At 38.6% G+C, this 15,801-nt stretch overlaps 1 protein-coding gene across 1 annotated transcript; it reads right to left on the reverse strand.

Annotated features, from left to right (window-relative positions):
• Positions 1 to 1,721: 1,721 nt before the first annotated feature.
• rpa2 (replication protein A2) lies at positions 1,722 to 15,467 on the reverse strand. Its single transcript, XM_048592786.1, has 6 exons — positions 15,351 to 15,467; positions 8,822 to 8,896; positions 7,966 to 8,076; positions 6,843 to 6,959; positions 2,118 to 2,212; positions 1,722 to 2,037 (listed from the first exon to the last, which is right to left on the reverse strand). The coding sequence occupies exons 1-6, from the start codon at positions 15,447 to 15,449 to the stop codon at positions 1,953 to 1,955; spliced, it is 582 nt and encodes a 193-aa protein (XP_048448743.1). The 5' UTR covers positions 15,450 to 15,467; the 3' UTR covers positions 1,722 to 1,952.
• Between the last annotated feature and the right edge of the window lie 334 nt (positions 15,468 to 15,801).

Raw genomic sequence — 15,801 nt, forward strand, 5'->3', positions numbered from 1 at the left:
AGAAGCAACAGTGAACATTCCACCCGTCAAATCTACTCCACCATTCAATACAATCATGGTTGATCTTCAGTTTCAACTCCCTTTCCTGCCTCACTCATTCACAACTAAAATATGATATGCATTATACAAATTGAGTATTGCACACAATTTTAGTCCCCTTACTTGCAACTTATAACTGAATTGGGCACAGTTCAGGAGTCCATTAGACTGATGCCAGAGACGAGGGGTTTGAGAAAAGGGGTAGTGGTCACCATCAACCAGAAACAGAACTGGACTTGCCATATGAGAGTAGTTTAAAAAGCAGGTCAGAGTCCAAGAATACTGCAGTGAGTAATGCATCACCCCAAAGCCTGTTCACCATCTACATGGTGCAAGTCAGGAGCATGAGAAAGGGTCACTGTACCCAAAATGTTAACTCTGATTTTTCCTCATAGATGCTGCCAGTGCTACTGAGCTTTGCCAGCAACCTCCATTTTTGTGTGTAATGGAATACTCCCAAACAGCCTGGATGAATGTAGCTCCAACAAAGCTCAAGAAGTTTGACACCAACCATCCAATACAAAGCAGCCCACTTGATTGGTGCATCCACAAACATTAACTCCCTCTAACACTGCAAATGATCTACAAGATGCACTGCAGAAATTCACCCAAAAGATGCTTAGACAGCATCTTTCAAACTCATGACCAGTTTATCCTAGAAAGGACAAGGGCAGCAAATACATGGGAACACCACCACCTCTCCAAGCCAGAGTTGTAAATATATTGCTGTTCTTTCACCGTCACTGGGTCAAAATCCTGGAATTCTCTCTCTCAGATGGCATTGTGGATCCACCTGCAGCATGTGGGCCACAGTGGCTCAAGGTAGCAGCTCACCACCTTCTCAAGAGCAACTAGAGACTGGCTGGCCCAGCCAGCGATGCCCACGTCCCACAACAGAATAGAAAAACATACTAGAGGTATAACATGCTGGTCAAGAAAGAGACTCTCTAAAAGTACTCTTCGGTACAAAATAAATCACATATTACACTGATTATTCCTGTTGTCATAATGTTATAGTTCTAAACAATTCTTAAATAAAAAAAAACTAAAAAAATTTGCTAAATTTCTAAGCAAGATGCTACTGGGATCCTGAAGTTCATGTTGCAATCCAAGAACAAACAATGAATATAATTTTCTAGCAACTTCTGTGTCTGTTCCTGATTCACAGCATCCACAATTCTTTCATTTTTTATTGAATATAATTTGGGGCTGTTTGCATCCAATTTAGATCTGCACTTAGATATGTAAAATCTGATATTTACTTTTCTTTATGCTCTTTAAATGAGTGACACTATGAACAATGCCATATGATTTACCCATCCCAATCCGGTGGATGAGCAAGAGAAACAAAATCTATCAAAGGTCAAACTTATAAAACATGCATTGGCAAAGTTCAACAATGCATCACATTACCAACTATTCAAGAGGTCAATTAGAAAATGATGTCTTAAATCAAAACGCTGCATTGGATTTTATTAAAATTCTATAAAATCAAAAACAAAGTTTACTACATTTGGCATCAAGTTAATTTACAAGCATTTATTCTTCTCTAATTATGATGCCAGTTTAGTCAAAATTTCAATGTTATATCCAAATATTAGTAGTATCATTCCCAATCTGAAGGTGGTAAGAGAGATGTAGAACAAGCTTCCATGCTTCAATAGTGTACAGGGAGGCTATGGTCAAGATCAAAGAGAGTTTATTTTCTATCATGATACAAAAAAGTGCAGATTTACAAAACCAAAAATGCAGCTGTTTGCAATCAAACAATGTGAAAAATCCAAGTAGAACATAGAGACACCCACTCCTTCATGTTAAAATTGATTATTATTTACATTTTACTACAAGATGATAGACTCTGCAGGTTTTAGAATGGGTTCAGAATTTTAGCTTCACATCTTTTTATTCCTCAATTATTCAGCATCTGTTGACCTGAAATGATCCTCATCCACCGTAGAATAGATGTGTCCTTCATTGCTAAGAAATTCTACTGCTTGCCTATATGAAAACAAAATTGTAATCATAAGACTTTGAATATTTAATTTAACCCAAGAATATTAACTGAAAATAACACTAACTTGATAGCAATGATGTTCATATTCTTCAGTGTTTTCCTCATGTAGTCAATGCTCATGCCCTCCTGTTCTCGACAGTTGCGAATCAAATTCAGTACCTGAAAGGAAAGCATTGTTTTAGCTACCATAAATAAAAGTCTGTAATTCTGACAAAACAAAAAGTCAAAATTTTTCAGCTAGCAATTTAAGGGGAAAACCACAATTTAAAAAAGTGTTTGATAGGAGAGGACATACTTTGAGATTCCCAAGGTTCAACATATCAGAAGATTAGCCTTATCAACAACTTCATAAATTGGGCCCATGATATTTGTTCATTACATAAGCATTAAGTAGGGCACATCAAAGCCATGCTTCAGGATAGCGTGACTGCCCTGATCAGAGAATTTCTTATTATATACCACACAAACTCGTGAATGGCCCCAAGGCAGTCTCACATTTAGTCATTAAACTTGCCCAGACTACACTTGAGATTATTTTAGAAGAGCAAGGTATCTCAAACATTTGGGTTACAAGTGAAGCTAGCTGCTTCATTCAGCTACTCAGTATCAACACAAATTGTGTATGCAACAAACAGGATCTCAGGCCAAAAAGACATCCTGCTCATCACCCAAACAAGTAACCTAGTATAATGCTAATGTGAAGCCAGGTATGTAGATCCTACGCCACAGAGTGGTGGATCTTATCAAACAGTATATCCCTTTGGCTACTGCAATAAGCAAGGTACTCACTGTGTACACCCAACCAGTCTGCACATGTAGAACTTGAAACTGTATCCATTATCAATTGGACAGTATCTGCTGGATAATCTGAGTATGCAAAGAATTATGCTGATAACCAATTTAGCAACAGTTGGGTTCAGCATCACTGGATAAATTCTGGAACTCCTTCCCTAACAGCATTGTGGAGGTACCAACACCAAATTAATCTCAGCTGTTACAAAGTGGCAGCTGACCACCATTTTTTCCAAGGCTAGACAGGATAGGCAACACATGTTGGTCAGCCAGCAACTACCAAAAACCATTAAACTGGAGCAGTTCAGAAAAAAATTACCAGGATGTTGCTGGGAATGGAGGTTTGAAATATAGAAATAGACTGGAAAGAATGGGACATTTTTCTTTCCCTACTGCAGTGCATGAGTTTAGGGCTGACCTTATTAAGGTTTATAAAATATGACGGGCATAAAGAAGGTGAATGTCAAGGGTCTTTTCTCTAGGGTGGGGGAGTTCAAAACTAACTGGGGGGGGCTTTTTTTTTGCAAAAGGTGAGGGAAGAAAGATTTAAAAAAAGAAACGAAGGACAACTTTTTTTTTCAAAAAAAGCAGTGGCTCCTTTGCAGAATGAACTACTAGAAGTGGGTGCAGTACAGTTATAACGTTTAAAAGGCATTTGGGTAAGTTCATGAATAGGAAAGGTTTGGTGGCATATGGGTCAAATACAGGCAGGTAGGACTAGTTTAGTTTGGGAATATGGTCGGCGTGGACTGATTGGACCGAAAGGTCCGTTTTCATGCTGTATGACCCTATGATTCTACAAACAAATTTAAAGAAATGCTGCCTTTCACACTTAAACTGGTGTTCTTGTGAATTATCCTGATGAGTACTGGATGAAATGTTTTCTCAAAATGTCTTTTCCCTCCCCACCACCCCACTGCCCCCAACAATACTCATGTTCTACATTACCAGACAACTTAAGTCAGTAATTTCAATTTACAAATTATAAAGTTTGCTTCTACCTTTTATGTACCAAGAAACAAAATATTGTTTTTTTTTCAACAATATCAAGCACTTGTATATTTCATTATTTGATGCAGTACAAGCCTTTACTAGGCATCTCCAATTGGGTCTTTGGGATATAACAGCATTTTAAAAAATTACAGTCAAGCTAGGAAAGGTGGTTTAAGATTTTGAATCGTTTGAAAACAAGAGGAGCTCATGAAAAATCCTGGACTGAACCGAACATTACAACGGTAAAGCACCCTCTCCTGTGAGGATGATCACTACAACAGTCACGTTGACTGATCACATTGCCTATTATTGTGGCAATAAGTTCCTCTATTAGTGAGAATTCCCTTCAAATAATGAGGATCCATTATGAACTGGGTTGGCACTATCCATGGTTATTTAAATCAACATTATTTTTAAATTCACTTAAAGTCGGAGGTACACAGCATGGAATCAGGCCCTTCAGCCCAACTTGTCCATGCTAACCAAGTTTCCTCAACTTCACTAGCCCCATTTTCTAGAGTTTGGTCCATATGCCTTTAAACACTGATCAAGATTCCATTGTACTCTTCGATAACCATCTTCAATGTCCACCATACCGCCAATTTTGGAATCATTCGCAAACTTACTAATCATACCCCCTACATTCTCATCCAAATCACTTATATGTGAATGAACAGTACTAAACCCAGCACTGATTCTTGTAGCACACTGCTGGTCACAGGCCTCCAGTCTGAAAAACAATCCTCTACCACCACCCTCTGTCTCCTACCATCAAGCCAATTTTGTATCCAATTGGCTAGCTTTCCTTAGATTCCATGTGAACTAACCTTATCCACTTGCAGACGTGGGGCCTAATCGCTGGGCCAGCATTTATTGCTCAATAGCCGATTTGTCCTTGAGAAGGTGGTGGTAGGCTGACTTCTTAAACTGCTGCAGACCACTTGTTGTAGGTAAACCACAATGCCTTTAGGGAGGGAATTTCAAGATTTTGATCCAGTGATTGAACGAACGGCAATATATTTCCAAGTCTGGATGGTGTGTGGCTCGGACGGAACCCCTATGTACCTACTGCTCTCATCTATTAGATGGAAGCGGTTTTGGTTTTGGAAGGTGCTAAGGAACTTTGGTAAATTTTTGCAGTGCATCTTGCAGATAGCACACATTGCTGCTGAGTGTCAATGGTGGAGGGAGTGGATGTTTGAGAATGTGGTGCCAATCAAGTGGACTGCTTTGCCCTGAATGGTGTCAAGCTTCTTCAGTATTGTTAGAGCTGCACTCACCCAGACAAATGGGGAGTATTCCATCACACTCCTGACTTGTACCTTGTCAAATGGTGTAAAGGCTTTGAGGATTCAGAGGAGTTCCTCACAGCAAACAGTCCTAGCCCCTGACCTGCTCTTGTAGTCAGTGCATTTATATGGCAGTCCAGTTCAGTTTCTGGTCTCCAGTATCCCCAGGACATTGACAATGGTAACACCATTGAATATCAGAGACAGTTGTTAGATTCTCTCTTATTGGAATGGTCATTGTGCGGCACAAATATTACTTGCCACTTTTCAGCCCAAGCCCTGTTGCATTTGGACATGCTTCGTTATCTGATTAGTAGAGAATAGTACTGACAGTTGTGCAATCATCACTGCACACCTCCACTTCTGACCTTATGATGGACAGAAGTTGCTTGATGAAACAGCTGAAGAATACCCTAAGGAATTATTGCACAGATGTACTGGAGCTGGAATAACTGACCACCAAAAACCAGAACATCTTCCCAAATGCCAGATATGACTCCAACTATTGGTCAGCTCCCCATCACTGCCAGGTCCACATTTATTCCAGTTTTGTTAGGACTCCTTGTTGTCACACTGTCATATGCAGCCTTGATAGCAAGGATTGTGACTCTCACTTCACCTCTGGAATGCAGTTCTTTCGGACCAAGGCTGTAATGAGGTCAGGAGGTGAGTGGTCCTGGCAGAAACCACATTGGCTACTAGTGAGCAGGTGTTTCCTGATAGTACTGTTGATGACCACTCCCATTACTGATGATCTCAAGAAAACCGAAGAAGTGGTTTTTTGCCAGGTTGGATTTGTCCTGCTTTGTGCATACAGGACACACCTGGGCAATTTTCTACATTGTTGGGTCAATTGTCAGTGTTGTACCAGCACTGGAACAGTTTGGCAAGGCGTGGAGCAAATTCTAGAGTACCACCTTTCACTACTGTTGCAGGAAAGTAGTATGGGCTCACAGCCTTTGCAGTATCCAGTGTCTCCAACCATTTCTCGATATCATGTGGAGAGAATCAAACTGACTTAAGACTGGCATCTGTGATACTGGGGACCTCTGCTATAAGGATCATCAGCACGAAATTTAAATTCAATTTGGATTGATTAACATATCATGCCCCATCCCTAGAATCAAACCAGCACATTTAAATACAATTCTGTTCGAACTAAAATGCATTCAACGAAACATCAAAGTCATGGTCTACAATAGGAGTGTTGTCACCTTCTGATGCATGTGTGCACATTAAGCCTGAAGGAACTATACGTAAAGTTTAAAACAAATTCTTGTTAACATTATCAATGAAAATATGCAAGTTATTTGCAGCAATAATGCTAAAACAGCCCTTTCCAAATAGCATTACAAAAACTCAAATAGTACAAACCGACACACTAATTACAAATTGGTTTGATTTTTCTGGGTTTGCAAGGGGATCCAAGGTATTGCCTTGAAACAACAGGGTTAGAGAAGAGTCACAGCACAGAAGGCTGTCATATCTGTACTGTATCCCAAAGAAAAGGGATATTTTTCCAATATTGTGGGCATAGATATCACATTAAACTAGCTTTTTTCATATCTTGTCAGTTATGTGTTCGGTCTGTTTGAGGCATTACTCCACGAATTTAACGTTGCAATTAGAGGGAGGTAAACTATTGTTTTTCTCTTAACCCTATTGTAATAACTTCAGATGAGGCAATTTCACAATTCTCTCCCAGTGAGTTTTACCTGACTTTGTTGACTTGTTAGTCCATTCATCAATGCCTCATTACCACCACCATATAGCCCCATTGTACCTTCATTTCGCATTGGGGTGTGCAAAGCTAGAGATCCTCCAGGCACAGGCTGACAAAAAAATTGAAGAAGTGAAACTTCAGAACAATTCTTCATTAGATTAATGACTTTTGCTAGGTAAGCAGGTGTAAAGTCTTGATCCTGGTTGAATCTAAAATGCACTTAATTTTATTGGCTGTAAAAATTATTCAGTAGCAATGAAGTTCAGAGTGAGCAACTTATGACAATGATCTTTTTCTAATGCCCATTCCCCATCTCTTCTAATGATTTCTACTCTTCAAGATACTGATTTTATTATTCATTCACAGGATATGGATGCTGCTGACTCAAGAAGCATTTATTGTCTATACTAAAGTGTCTTGAGGGGCTGGTGGTGAGCCATCTTCTTGTACTGCTGCAGTCCATGATGGATAGCTACACCCAGTGTTGTCCAGAAGGGTTTTCCAGGATTTTGGCCCCATAACTTTGAAGGAATGGCAATATAGTCTTAAGTCAGAATCATGAGTCACTTGGAGGGAATCTTGCATGTTGTAGCACATCCATGCTCCCACTGCCCTTGTCCTTCTATCTAGAACAGGGTGCATGTTTGGAAGGTGCTTTCAAGGGAGCCTTGACAAGTTGCTGCAGCGCATCTTGTAGATGATGCACACTGCCACTACTATGAGGAAGGAGTGAATGTCTGAAGCACTGGTAATCAAGGGGGCAGCTATGACCTTGATGGTGCTGAGTTTGAATGCTGTTAGATCTGTACTCATCCAGGCAAGTGGAAAACATCCTATCACACTTATGTTCCACTTCCGTCAGCAGCCCTGCGTCCACCACCTCTCCAGCACGATGGCATCAAACACTTCCCCTTTCGGCATTCTTAACCAGCTGCTCCTTCTACTATAGCATCCTGCTTCTCTCTCCAAATACTACCTGACTTGTTGAATATTTGTAACAGTTGCTGTCCTTTTCTAGCTAGCTATTATACAATGCAGCACAATTTCTAATCTTGAAACACACGTTAGCTGTATCCTATCAGAATGTTGTCCCAAGTGTTTAGCCTTGTGCTCACCTGTGGTTTGTTTAGCAACAAGTGAGCCTGCACCACCTCCAACATGTGTGATGTTAACTCATTCATGTCTTCCAAAACCATGATTTTAAAAGCCACCAAGCTCTTCTTGTTCTATCAATTTAAAGTAACAGTTAAGTTCAAGATTAGATTTAATATTCACGCAGAATCAAAACTTACAAGTGAATTCAGTAGATAAAATACTATAGTGTAATAAAAAACTGAAGTGTTACAGACAACTTCTAATTTTGTTCTATTTTAATAGATACAAAAGACTGACAAGATTTGTTTTGCCTAAACTTCAAAAGCAGAAGCTACCATTAACCTACAAATACATGAATACTCCAGTAAACTTATTTTTTTCAAATTTGCATACATTAATTGTTCCCTCATCACTGAAAAGCGATTCAGCTTAGTTCCTTTCACTAAAGATATGGTGAATGCCAAATGTTCGGAAACACAAGAAAATCAGGAATACATTCAACTTAACAATTCTATGAACTGCCACTCCCAATGGCATGATTACACAAAGCAATCAAAAATCTTCATCAAATCATTCAGTAGCACTTTTCAAAAAAGAAATGTACTAAATTGTTACTCAGGTAATGTACTTCAGATAGCATATTTCCCCCCAGTTAAAATTTTATTTGTATAAATATAGGCTTCATATTTTTAGTGAATACCATTCCATTTAATTAGGTCATTAAATAAACAAAAAAGCTGGGGGAAATATAGCGTTTTATGAATAACTCGTATGTCCCAAAATACTAAATTGGTAAAGTATAGGAAGCAAATGAAATGAGACAAAACAAAAAAAAGAGATGTCTAAAGTATCAATGCCTTGTGTAAATGCGCATACCTGGAATGATCGGAGATGACCAGCTACCTTTACATAGCTACCAGGGAGAACAACAATATTCTCACTTCCGACTTCCTGTATTTAAAAAACGTTAACATTTGTTAGAATGATTAAAAGCAGAGGTAACTTCAAATAGCCAAAATAAAACACGAATCTGCAAGAAATTAAAACAGATTTATAAAGTTAAAATCTTGTCATAATATCTGAAGGGAGAAGGAAAGTGACACTTAAGTACGAATGACATTTGACAAAACGGATTTGTCAATAAACAAGTTCAGTTTATGCTGGATGAAGTTATAAACACTTCAAGAAACAGGAGCTATTCAAGAACAGTCAGAACTGAACAGATGGGAGTTATCAAAAGCATACTCCCACCAGAGATACAACTTGTTCACCCAAAGCAGCCCCTGAAGTGCTTTGGCAATGGTGGGACAAAAACCAGTATTTGTTAGATAAATCTTTTAAAATATATTGAACATGGTTTTTATTCACTAGTACTCTATGTTTTATAACATTAAACATTCCAGATAAGTCTTGCTATAGGTATTCAACACTCTATTACACAATCGCTCCTTTAATTCAAAGTCAATTTCATTAGAATTATCTGCAAATTCGTTTTTGGGGGCACAAGAAAAATCTCGTGCGTTGCAGATAAGGCTTACCAAACAAAAAAGTTGATTTAAAATCAGACCACATAAATTAATAACAAATTTGAAAGGATGTGACTGAAATATACAGATGGCACTAAATTTTTAGGTGAGGGAAGTGGAGAGGATGGATAGCAAATGGAGAACAAGATGAAAGTTAGCCAGGTAGGCAGACAGCAGTGGGAAATCAAAATGACATTCTTTGGAACAAAAATAAAATTATCACATTTAAAGATTTTAAACAAAGTAAAACAGAAACTCCAACAAGTAGGTATGACTATCAGATCAACTGGAATCTGTGGGTTTACATTTAGATGTACAGAACATAAGTGATAATGGTTAAACTGTACAGATCTCAGTTAAACTAAGTTGTAGTATTGTTGTGCACTTAATTATAGAAAGAATATAAGAAATGAATTGAAGTTATCCTGATGGATTTGTAATGGGACAACAGAGGAGGCTCAAACACAGCATAAACAATGACATGGACTAGTTCAGTCAAATGGACATCCTGTGTGCAAATCAGTAGAAAAGTGTATTTTACATTACATGTGCTGCTAAAGGCTGATTAGTTTCAATGCTGAAGTCATTTTAAAAATGCTTGATCTTTTCTTGTCCAGAGCTGCAAAAGGTAATATATGGCTTAACAGAAGTCTTCAGGTTTCAGAGTTAAGGTATATAGCAATAGATGTTTGTTGAACAGAGAGATAGTTTAATAAATTCAAATTTATGATTACAACAGACTTACAGGGCAGTTTAAAATAATTATATACAGTGGATTTATGTGGAGCTCTGTTGTAATTTACTGAAGCAAAGTTACAATTCATTTTAGCACTAAATTTAAAATGTTATACATGCAAGTGAAAATAATCAACCTATTTCTGTGGTATAATATCTTATAAGGCAAAAAAGAATTTTATGACTACAAAATAACATACACCATGCTGAGTTTTGCAAATTTAAGGCAAGGCCTTTTTAACTTGTCAAAATAAGAGAAAATGGCAGACTTGACTAAAACAGCACTGAGAGTTCAAGTTTTTAAAATACAATTAATGTAAATTCTCAATTTCAGATGAGTGAATACAAACACGTGGCAGGGTTGAAATAACATTCATCTTGCCACCACCAGCTGGAAGAGATTCATCTCACTTTAGACAGGAAATTAGGTGATCAATGCAAATAAAATTAAATCGATTGCACCAAACTATTCCCATTTACAAACATCAAGTGCTCTTTCCAACAATGAACTTGACCTACTCAAACTAACAAACAGACTTAAACACAGACTCATCAACATTCTGTCCAGAACTAATTACCTGCAAAACATATTACAATACTTGAAAGGACTGACAAGAGAATACAGCATACTTTTAAACTGACCTAATATATATTGTTACGAAATCCGAACATACAATACCCAGTTTTAGACTCCAGTGAGGACTCCATTTCCTAATAGTCCCTGGAAGTCATAGCAGACCGTTAGGAAGGAGAGGTCGAACCCCTCCGATAATTAAAATCAAAACACAAGCCCCAATCTGTTACAGCAGGAGTATAGGTCCCCTTCTAATAATTAAACCCAAAACACCCGGAGAAGCTCGCCTAATCTGTTACGGAGGAGGGGAAATTAAATGAAAGAAAATCCCTGACATTCATTTTATAAGTAACAAGTAATTATTTATTCAACCTTAACAGTGAACAAATTAGTAGAATTACTAACAAACTAAACAATTCCCCAATAACTACTAACTATTCCCTAACTGAACTAAATTCTATTGGTACGCTGTACCAGCAAACAGAAGGCCACTTATATAAACCCAAGTAATAAGAAAATAAATTAAAACTTAGTCTCTCAAAGTCTACATGCCTTTCTTCTGCTGTTCTCAAGTCAAACACAGAATCATAAAATCCCTAGTGTGGAAACAGGCCCTTCAGCCCAACAAATCCATACCAACCCTCAGAGCATCCCACCTAGACCTATACCCCATGACCCATATAATCTACACATCCCTGAACACTATGGGCAATTTAGCATGGTCAATCCACCTAACCTGCACATCTTTGGGCTGTGGGAGGAAACCCACGCAGACACAAGAAGAATGTGCAAACTCCACACAGACAACAACCCGAGCATGGAATCGAACCCAAGTTCCTGGCGCTGTAAGGCAGCAGTGCTAACCACTGAGCCACTGTGCTGCCCCGGAACACCTTTCTTCTGCTGATCCAGCTGTCAGGGATGTTTCCTCTGTGAAGTCGTCTGTGAGTACTCTTAGCTAGAAGTTCCATGGTACCTTTTATGGATAGATGGTGCTTTCTTAGAGAGCTTAGGTGATTTCTTGTGAGAGCTAGATGCTTATTTCTCGGATGGCAGTTCTCTCTTATACCAATTTTCAAAAACCCTCTCCTTATATACCTTGGATGACATACCAATTTTTTCACAATAGTATTGGTCCAAGGCTGTCAACACCATCAGATTTAAATTCACTTGGCTTTCAATTGCTACGTGCTTGGTTTAAATTAATTGGCTGATTCTAGTTAGTTCCCAAAATAGCAAAACAAGTCTAAGGTTTCCAATCACACAGCCAATTGATACATGTTTCAATTTCAGAACTGGTTGTATATCGCCAACTACATATACACACTATTTTCCCCCTGTACAAATCTCTCAGCTTAGAAAAGCACTTTACCTCAATAGGAACCATGCACTCTTCTCCCTTTTATCTTAAACAAAGAAATTCTAGCTTCCTGCCTTCCAATTCACAATTATACTGTACACAACTTCATAACAGTATGCTTTGGATGGCAGCAAGACAGGCTGCAGATTCTGGTATTTTTAAACATTTGGAAGACCCAGCTATCAGGAATGTGCTACGGGTTGTGGAGACCATGTGACTGGCATGAAGACTAGATCACAGGATAGAATGAAAGATGCAGGACATTGGTGAGGCCTCTTCTGGAATACTGCGTCCAGTTCTAGTTGCCCAGTTGTAGGAAGGTTGTTATTAAGCCAGGGAGGGTTCAGAACAGATTTATCAGCATGTTGCTGGGTATGGATGATGCGAATTGTAAAGAAAGACTGGATAGGCTGGGACTTTTTTCAGTGGAGCGCAGCAGGTTGAGAGATGACCTTATTTAAGTTTATAAAATAATGAGGAGTATAGATAGGGAAAAGACACCTACCATTAACTCTATGATGGTAGATTTCAAGACCAGAGGGCACATTAAGGTGACAGGACAGAGATCTAAAAAATATATTTTTTTTTCTAAAAAAAAACACAGAAGGTGGTTCGTGTGGAATGAATTTCTTGAGGAAATTGGGGGGGGGTGGGGCATGTGTGTGGTGCAGGCGGGGTGTGGGGGGTACAATTACAACATTTAAAAGACTTTTGGATAAGTACATGAATAGGAAAGGTTTGGAGGGATATTGGCCATGAGCAGGCAGGTAGGACTAATTTAGTTTGGGATTAGGTTCAGCATGGACTGGTTGGACCGAAGGGTCTGTTTCCATGCTGTATGACTCTATGATTCTATAAGCCAGAGTTAGTGAGTCTGGTGGTCAGCTGCAGGAAAAAGAGGTTTCATCCCAAAAAGGGTTCTGCTGGAACATAACTAAAGCAGTCAGGAGTTAGAAAATCCCAGGAGTCAGTAGGTACAGCCAGTTATTGGAGTTACAGCTCAGAAAGCATGTTAGGAGCTGATTAGAGCCTTGGGGGCTGGGGACCTCAGTGGTCTGGTGGTAATGTCACGGAGCCAGTAATTCAGAAGCCTAGGTAATCTTCCGAAGACACGCGTTCAAATCCCACCATAGCAGATGGTTAAAATGCCAATACAATTAAACAGAAAATCCAGAACTAAAAACTAACCTAATGGTGACTGAGTAACCACTGCTAATGGTCATAAAAACCTATCTAATTCACCAGGAAAGCAAATTTAGCATCTTTACATGTGACTCCACATCCACAATAAATGCCTTTTGACATAAAAGGTCACACAATACCAGGTTGTAGTTCAACAGGTTTATTTGAAATCACAAACTTTACCTGAAAAAGTTTGAGATTTCAAATAAACCTGTTGGACTATAACCTGGTGTCGTGTGACCTCTGATATTGTCCAACCCAGTCCAACAGTGGCAACTCCACATCATGACCTTCTGAAATGGCCTAGCAAGCCAGTTATAGGACAACTGGGGATCAACAATAAATGTTGCACTAACCAGCAATGCCCATATTCCAAGAATAAGGAAAAGAAAAAGCTCAAAGGCTATTAATAATTCAATGCAGCCAAGGATGAGGGTGAAGGACATTTGCTGGTATAACAGATATTGGAGCTTGGAGAAACCCTTAGGGAAGCTGGTTATCTGTGGTAAAGGTGGAAGTGTGCCGATGAGCACGTGCTGGGATGTAATCTAAAGTATCAAGAAAGGCAGTCTCAAAGAAAGGAGGAGTGAACTACCAGGACATGTGTTCTAATCGAGGTAGGACGTAATGTAGCAATCAGAGGGAGCTCTAAAGCTAGATTTGCACAATTTGAACAATTTGTAGAGTTTTAAATTAAATTTGGCAATTTAGTATCACTAATATCTGGGGTAGGTTGCTGAAAAATCTGGAGGATAATCACATATGCTTTTTGACATACTGGTAAGGTGCTCAACCAATGTTGCCTGTTATTAATATTTACCTCATCAATTCTGGATGTCAGAGTACATATTTCTATACGTTTGAAGGTTGTGTTACCGTTTGTTGTGAAGTTGGGTAGAGTATTCATGGATTGGAAGGCAGGATATTAAAATTTGACGTTTGTAAAATGATGGGGGTTTGGGGGGGCCGGGAGAGAGAGTGTGGGGTTAAAAGATGATGTGTTTTTTCTAGGCTTGGAGATTAAAACAAAAACCGTTCAGGTGCTCAGAGAGCTCCTGAAATTGAAATACTGTATGGAAAGGCTGTATGGCTAACAACCCAGGCAGAAGTCTTGTTTTGTTACTAAGGCAACCAGTTTGAAAATCAGCCAATTAATTTAAATCAAGCACTTAGAAACAAAGAAAATTAAATTTAAATCTGGTAGTTTTGACAATCTAGGACCAATCCTATTGTAAGAAATTAACAGGTCATCAAGGGTACAGAAGAAGGCATTTGAAAATTGTTGAGAGACCAAACTGCCATCTGAAGAGAAACTCACTGGCTCTCACAAATATCTCCAAGCTCTCAGTAAGCACCATCTAAATAAAAGGTACCATGGCACTTAGTTAATACTCCTCACACAAGAATTTGACAGAGGAAGGCATTCCTGACTGGAGGACAGCAGAGAAGGCAAAAACATTACGGAAGGCTTATCCTAGCTGTAAACTCAAGAGATTAAGTTTTAATTTTTTTGTATTAATTTGGTTTATTTAAGTGGGACTTCTGTCTGTTGGAACAGCAGGGAATGGTCAGTAGTTAAGGGGGAATTATTTGGTTACTTAGCAGCTCTGTTAATTTGTTCACTGTTAGAGTTAGATAAATTGTTACTTGTTGATTGTAGAGTGACTGTCAGGAGTTCATTTTATTTCACCTCTCCTTTATAACAGATTGGGAGGTGTGAGACAGGTTATACCATTTTTCACATTTCCTTTAACAGATCATGAGGCAAGCTTCTCGGTGTTTCGGTTTTAATTGTCAGAGAGACGTCAACCTCATCTCTGCTTTGTAACACCATTCCAACTTAACATATAGTGGAATGAATTTTTGCTCAAACCCCTGGAAACTCATGGCTTTATTCTTGAGAATATGGGATTTCAAACATTATCTACATTTAAAAAAAAAGATATTGGTCGATATTGAAATAAAAATTTGGTGGCCTCATCAGGGATGAGGAGATACGTTAAACATATGGAAAATTCGTATACTTACGTCAGTATCCACCCACTGTCTTACATCCATTGGGGGTGCAGTCATATCATCCAATTTGTACAAAATGTTTGTTGGTGCTTTTTCTGCATCTTTGATCATGCCAACCAGGGTCACCTAAATAAAGGAAACACACATCCGTAAAGCTCAAATGTTAGATGAAATCTACTACAAAGTTAACAATTAAAACAAAACCTACATGTTATTTTTAAATCAATCAAAGAATACTTTATGTACTAAAATTCCAAATCATGTTCTTAAGCTCCTGTACCCCAATAGGGACATCTGATGCAGACTAAAGTTAACTACAAACAAAAAACAGAAGTTGCTGGAAAAGCTCAGCAGGTCTGGCAGCATCTGTGAAGACAAATCAGTTAATGTTTCGAGTCTGGTGACTGTTCCTCAGACCTGACGGTAGCAAGAAAGATGTCGGTTTATACGTAGAAGAAAGGTT

This window comes from Rhincodon typus, unplaced genomic scaffold (assembly GCF_021869965.1).
Source record: "Rhincodon typus isolate 14 unplaced genomic scaffold, sRhiTyp1.1 hic_rhity00001802, whole genome shotgun sequence".
Classification (NCBI taxonomy): Eukaryota; Metazoa; Chordata; class Chondrichthyes; order Orectolobiformes; family Rhincodontidae; genus Rhincodon; species Rhincodon typus.

What these genes read in the sequence shown, in the direction of transcription:
- rpa2 (XM_048592786.1), bottom strand. Translation starts at nt 15,449, where the DNA reads ATGATCAAAGATGCAGAAAAAGCACCAACAAACATTTTGTACAAATTG. An exon ending in GACAGTGGGTGGATACTGAC is followed by an intron (nt 8,897 to 15,350) that starts GTAAGTATACGA and finishes TTTTAAATACAG; the next exon opens with GAAGTCGGAAGTGAGAATAT. An exon ending in GTCATCTCCGATCATTCCAG is followed by an intron (nt 8,077 to 8,821) that starts GTATGCGCATTT and finishes TTAAATTGATAG; the next exon opens with AACAAGAAGAGCTTGGTGGC.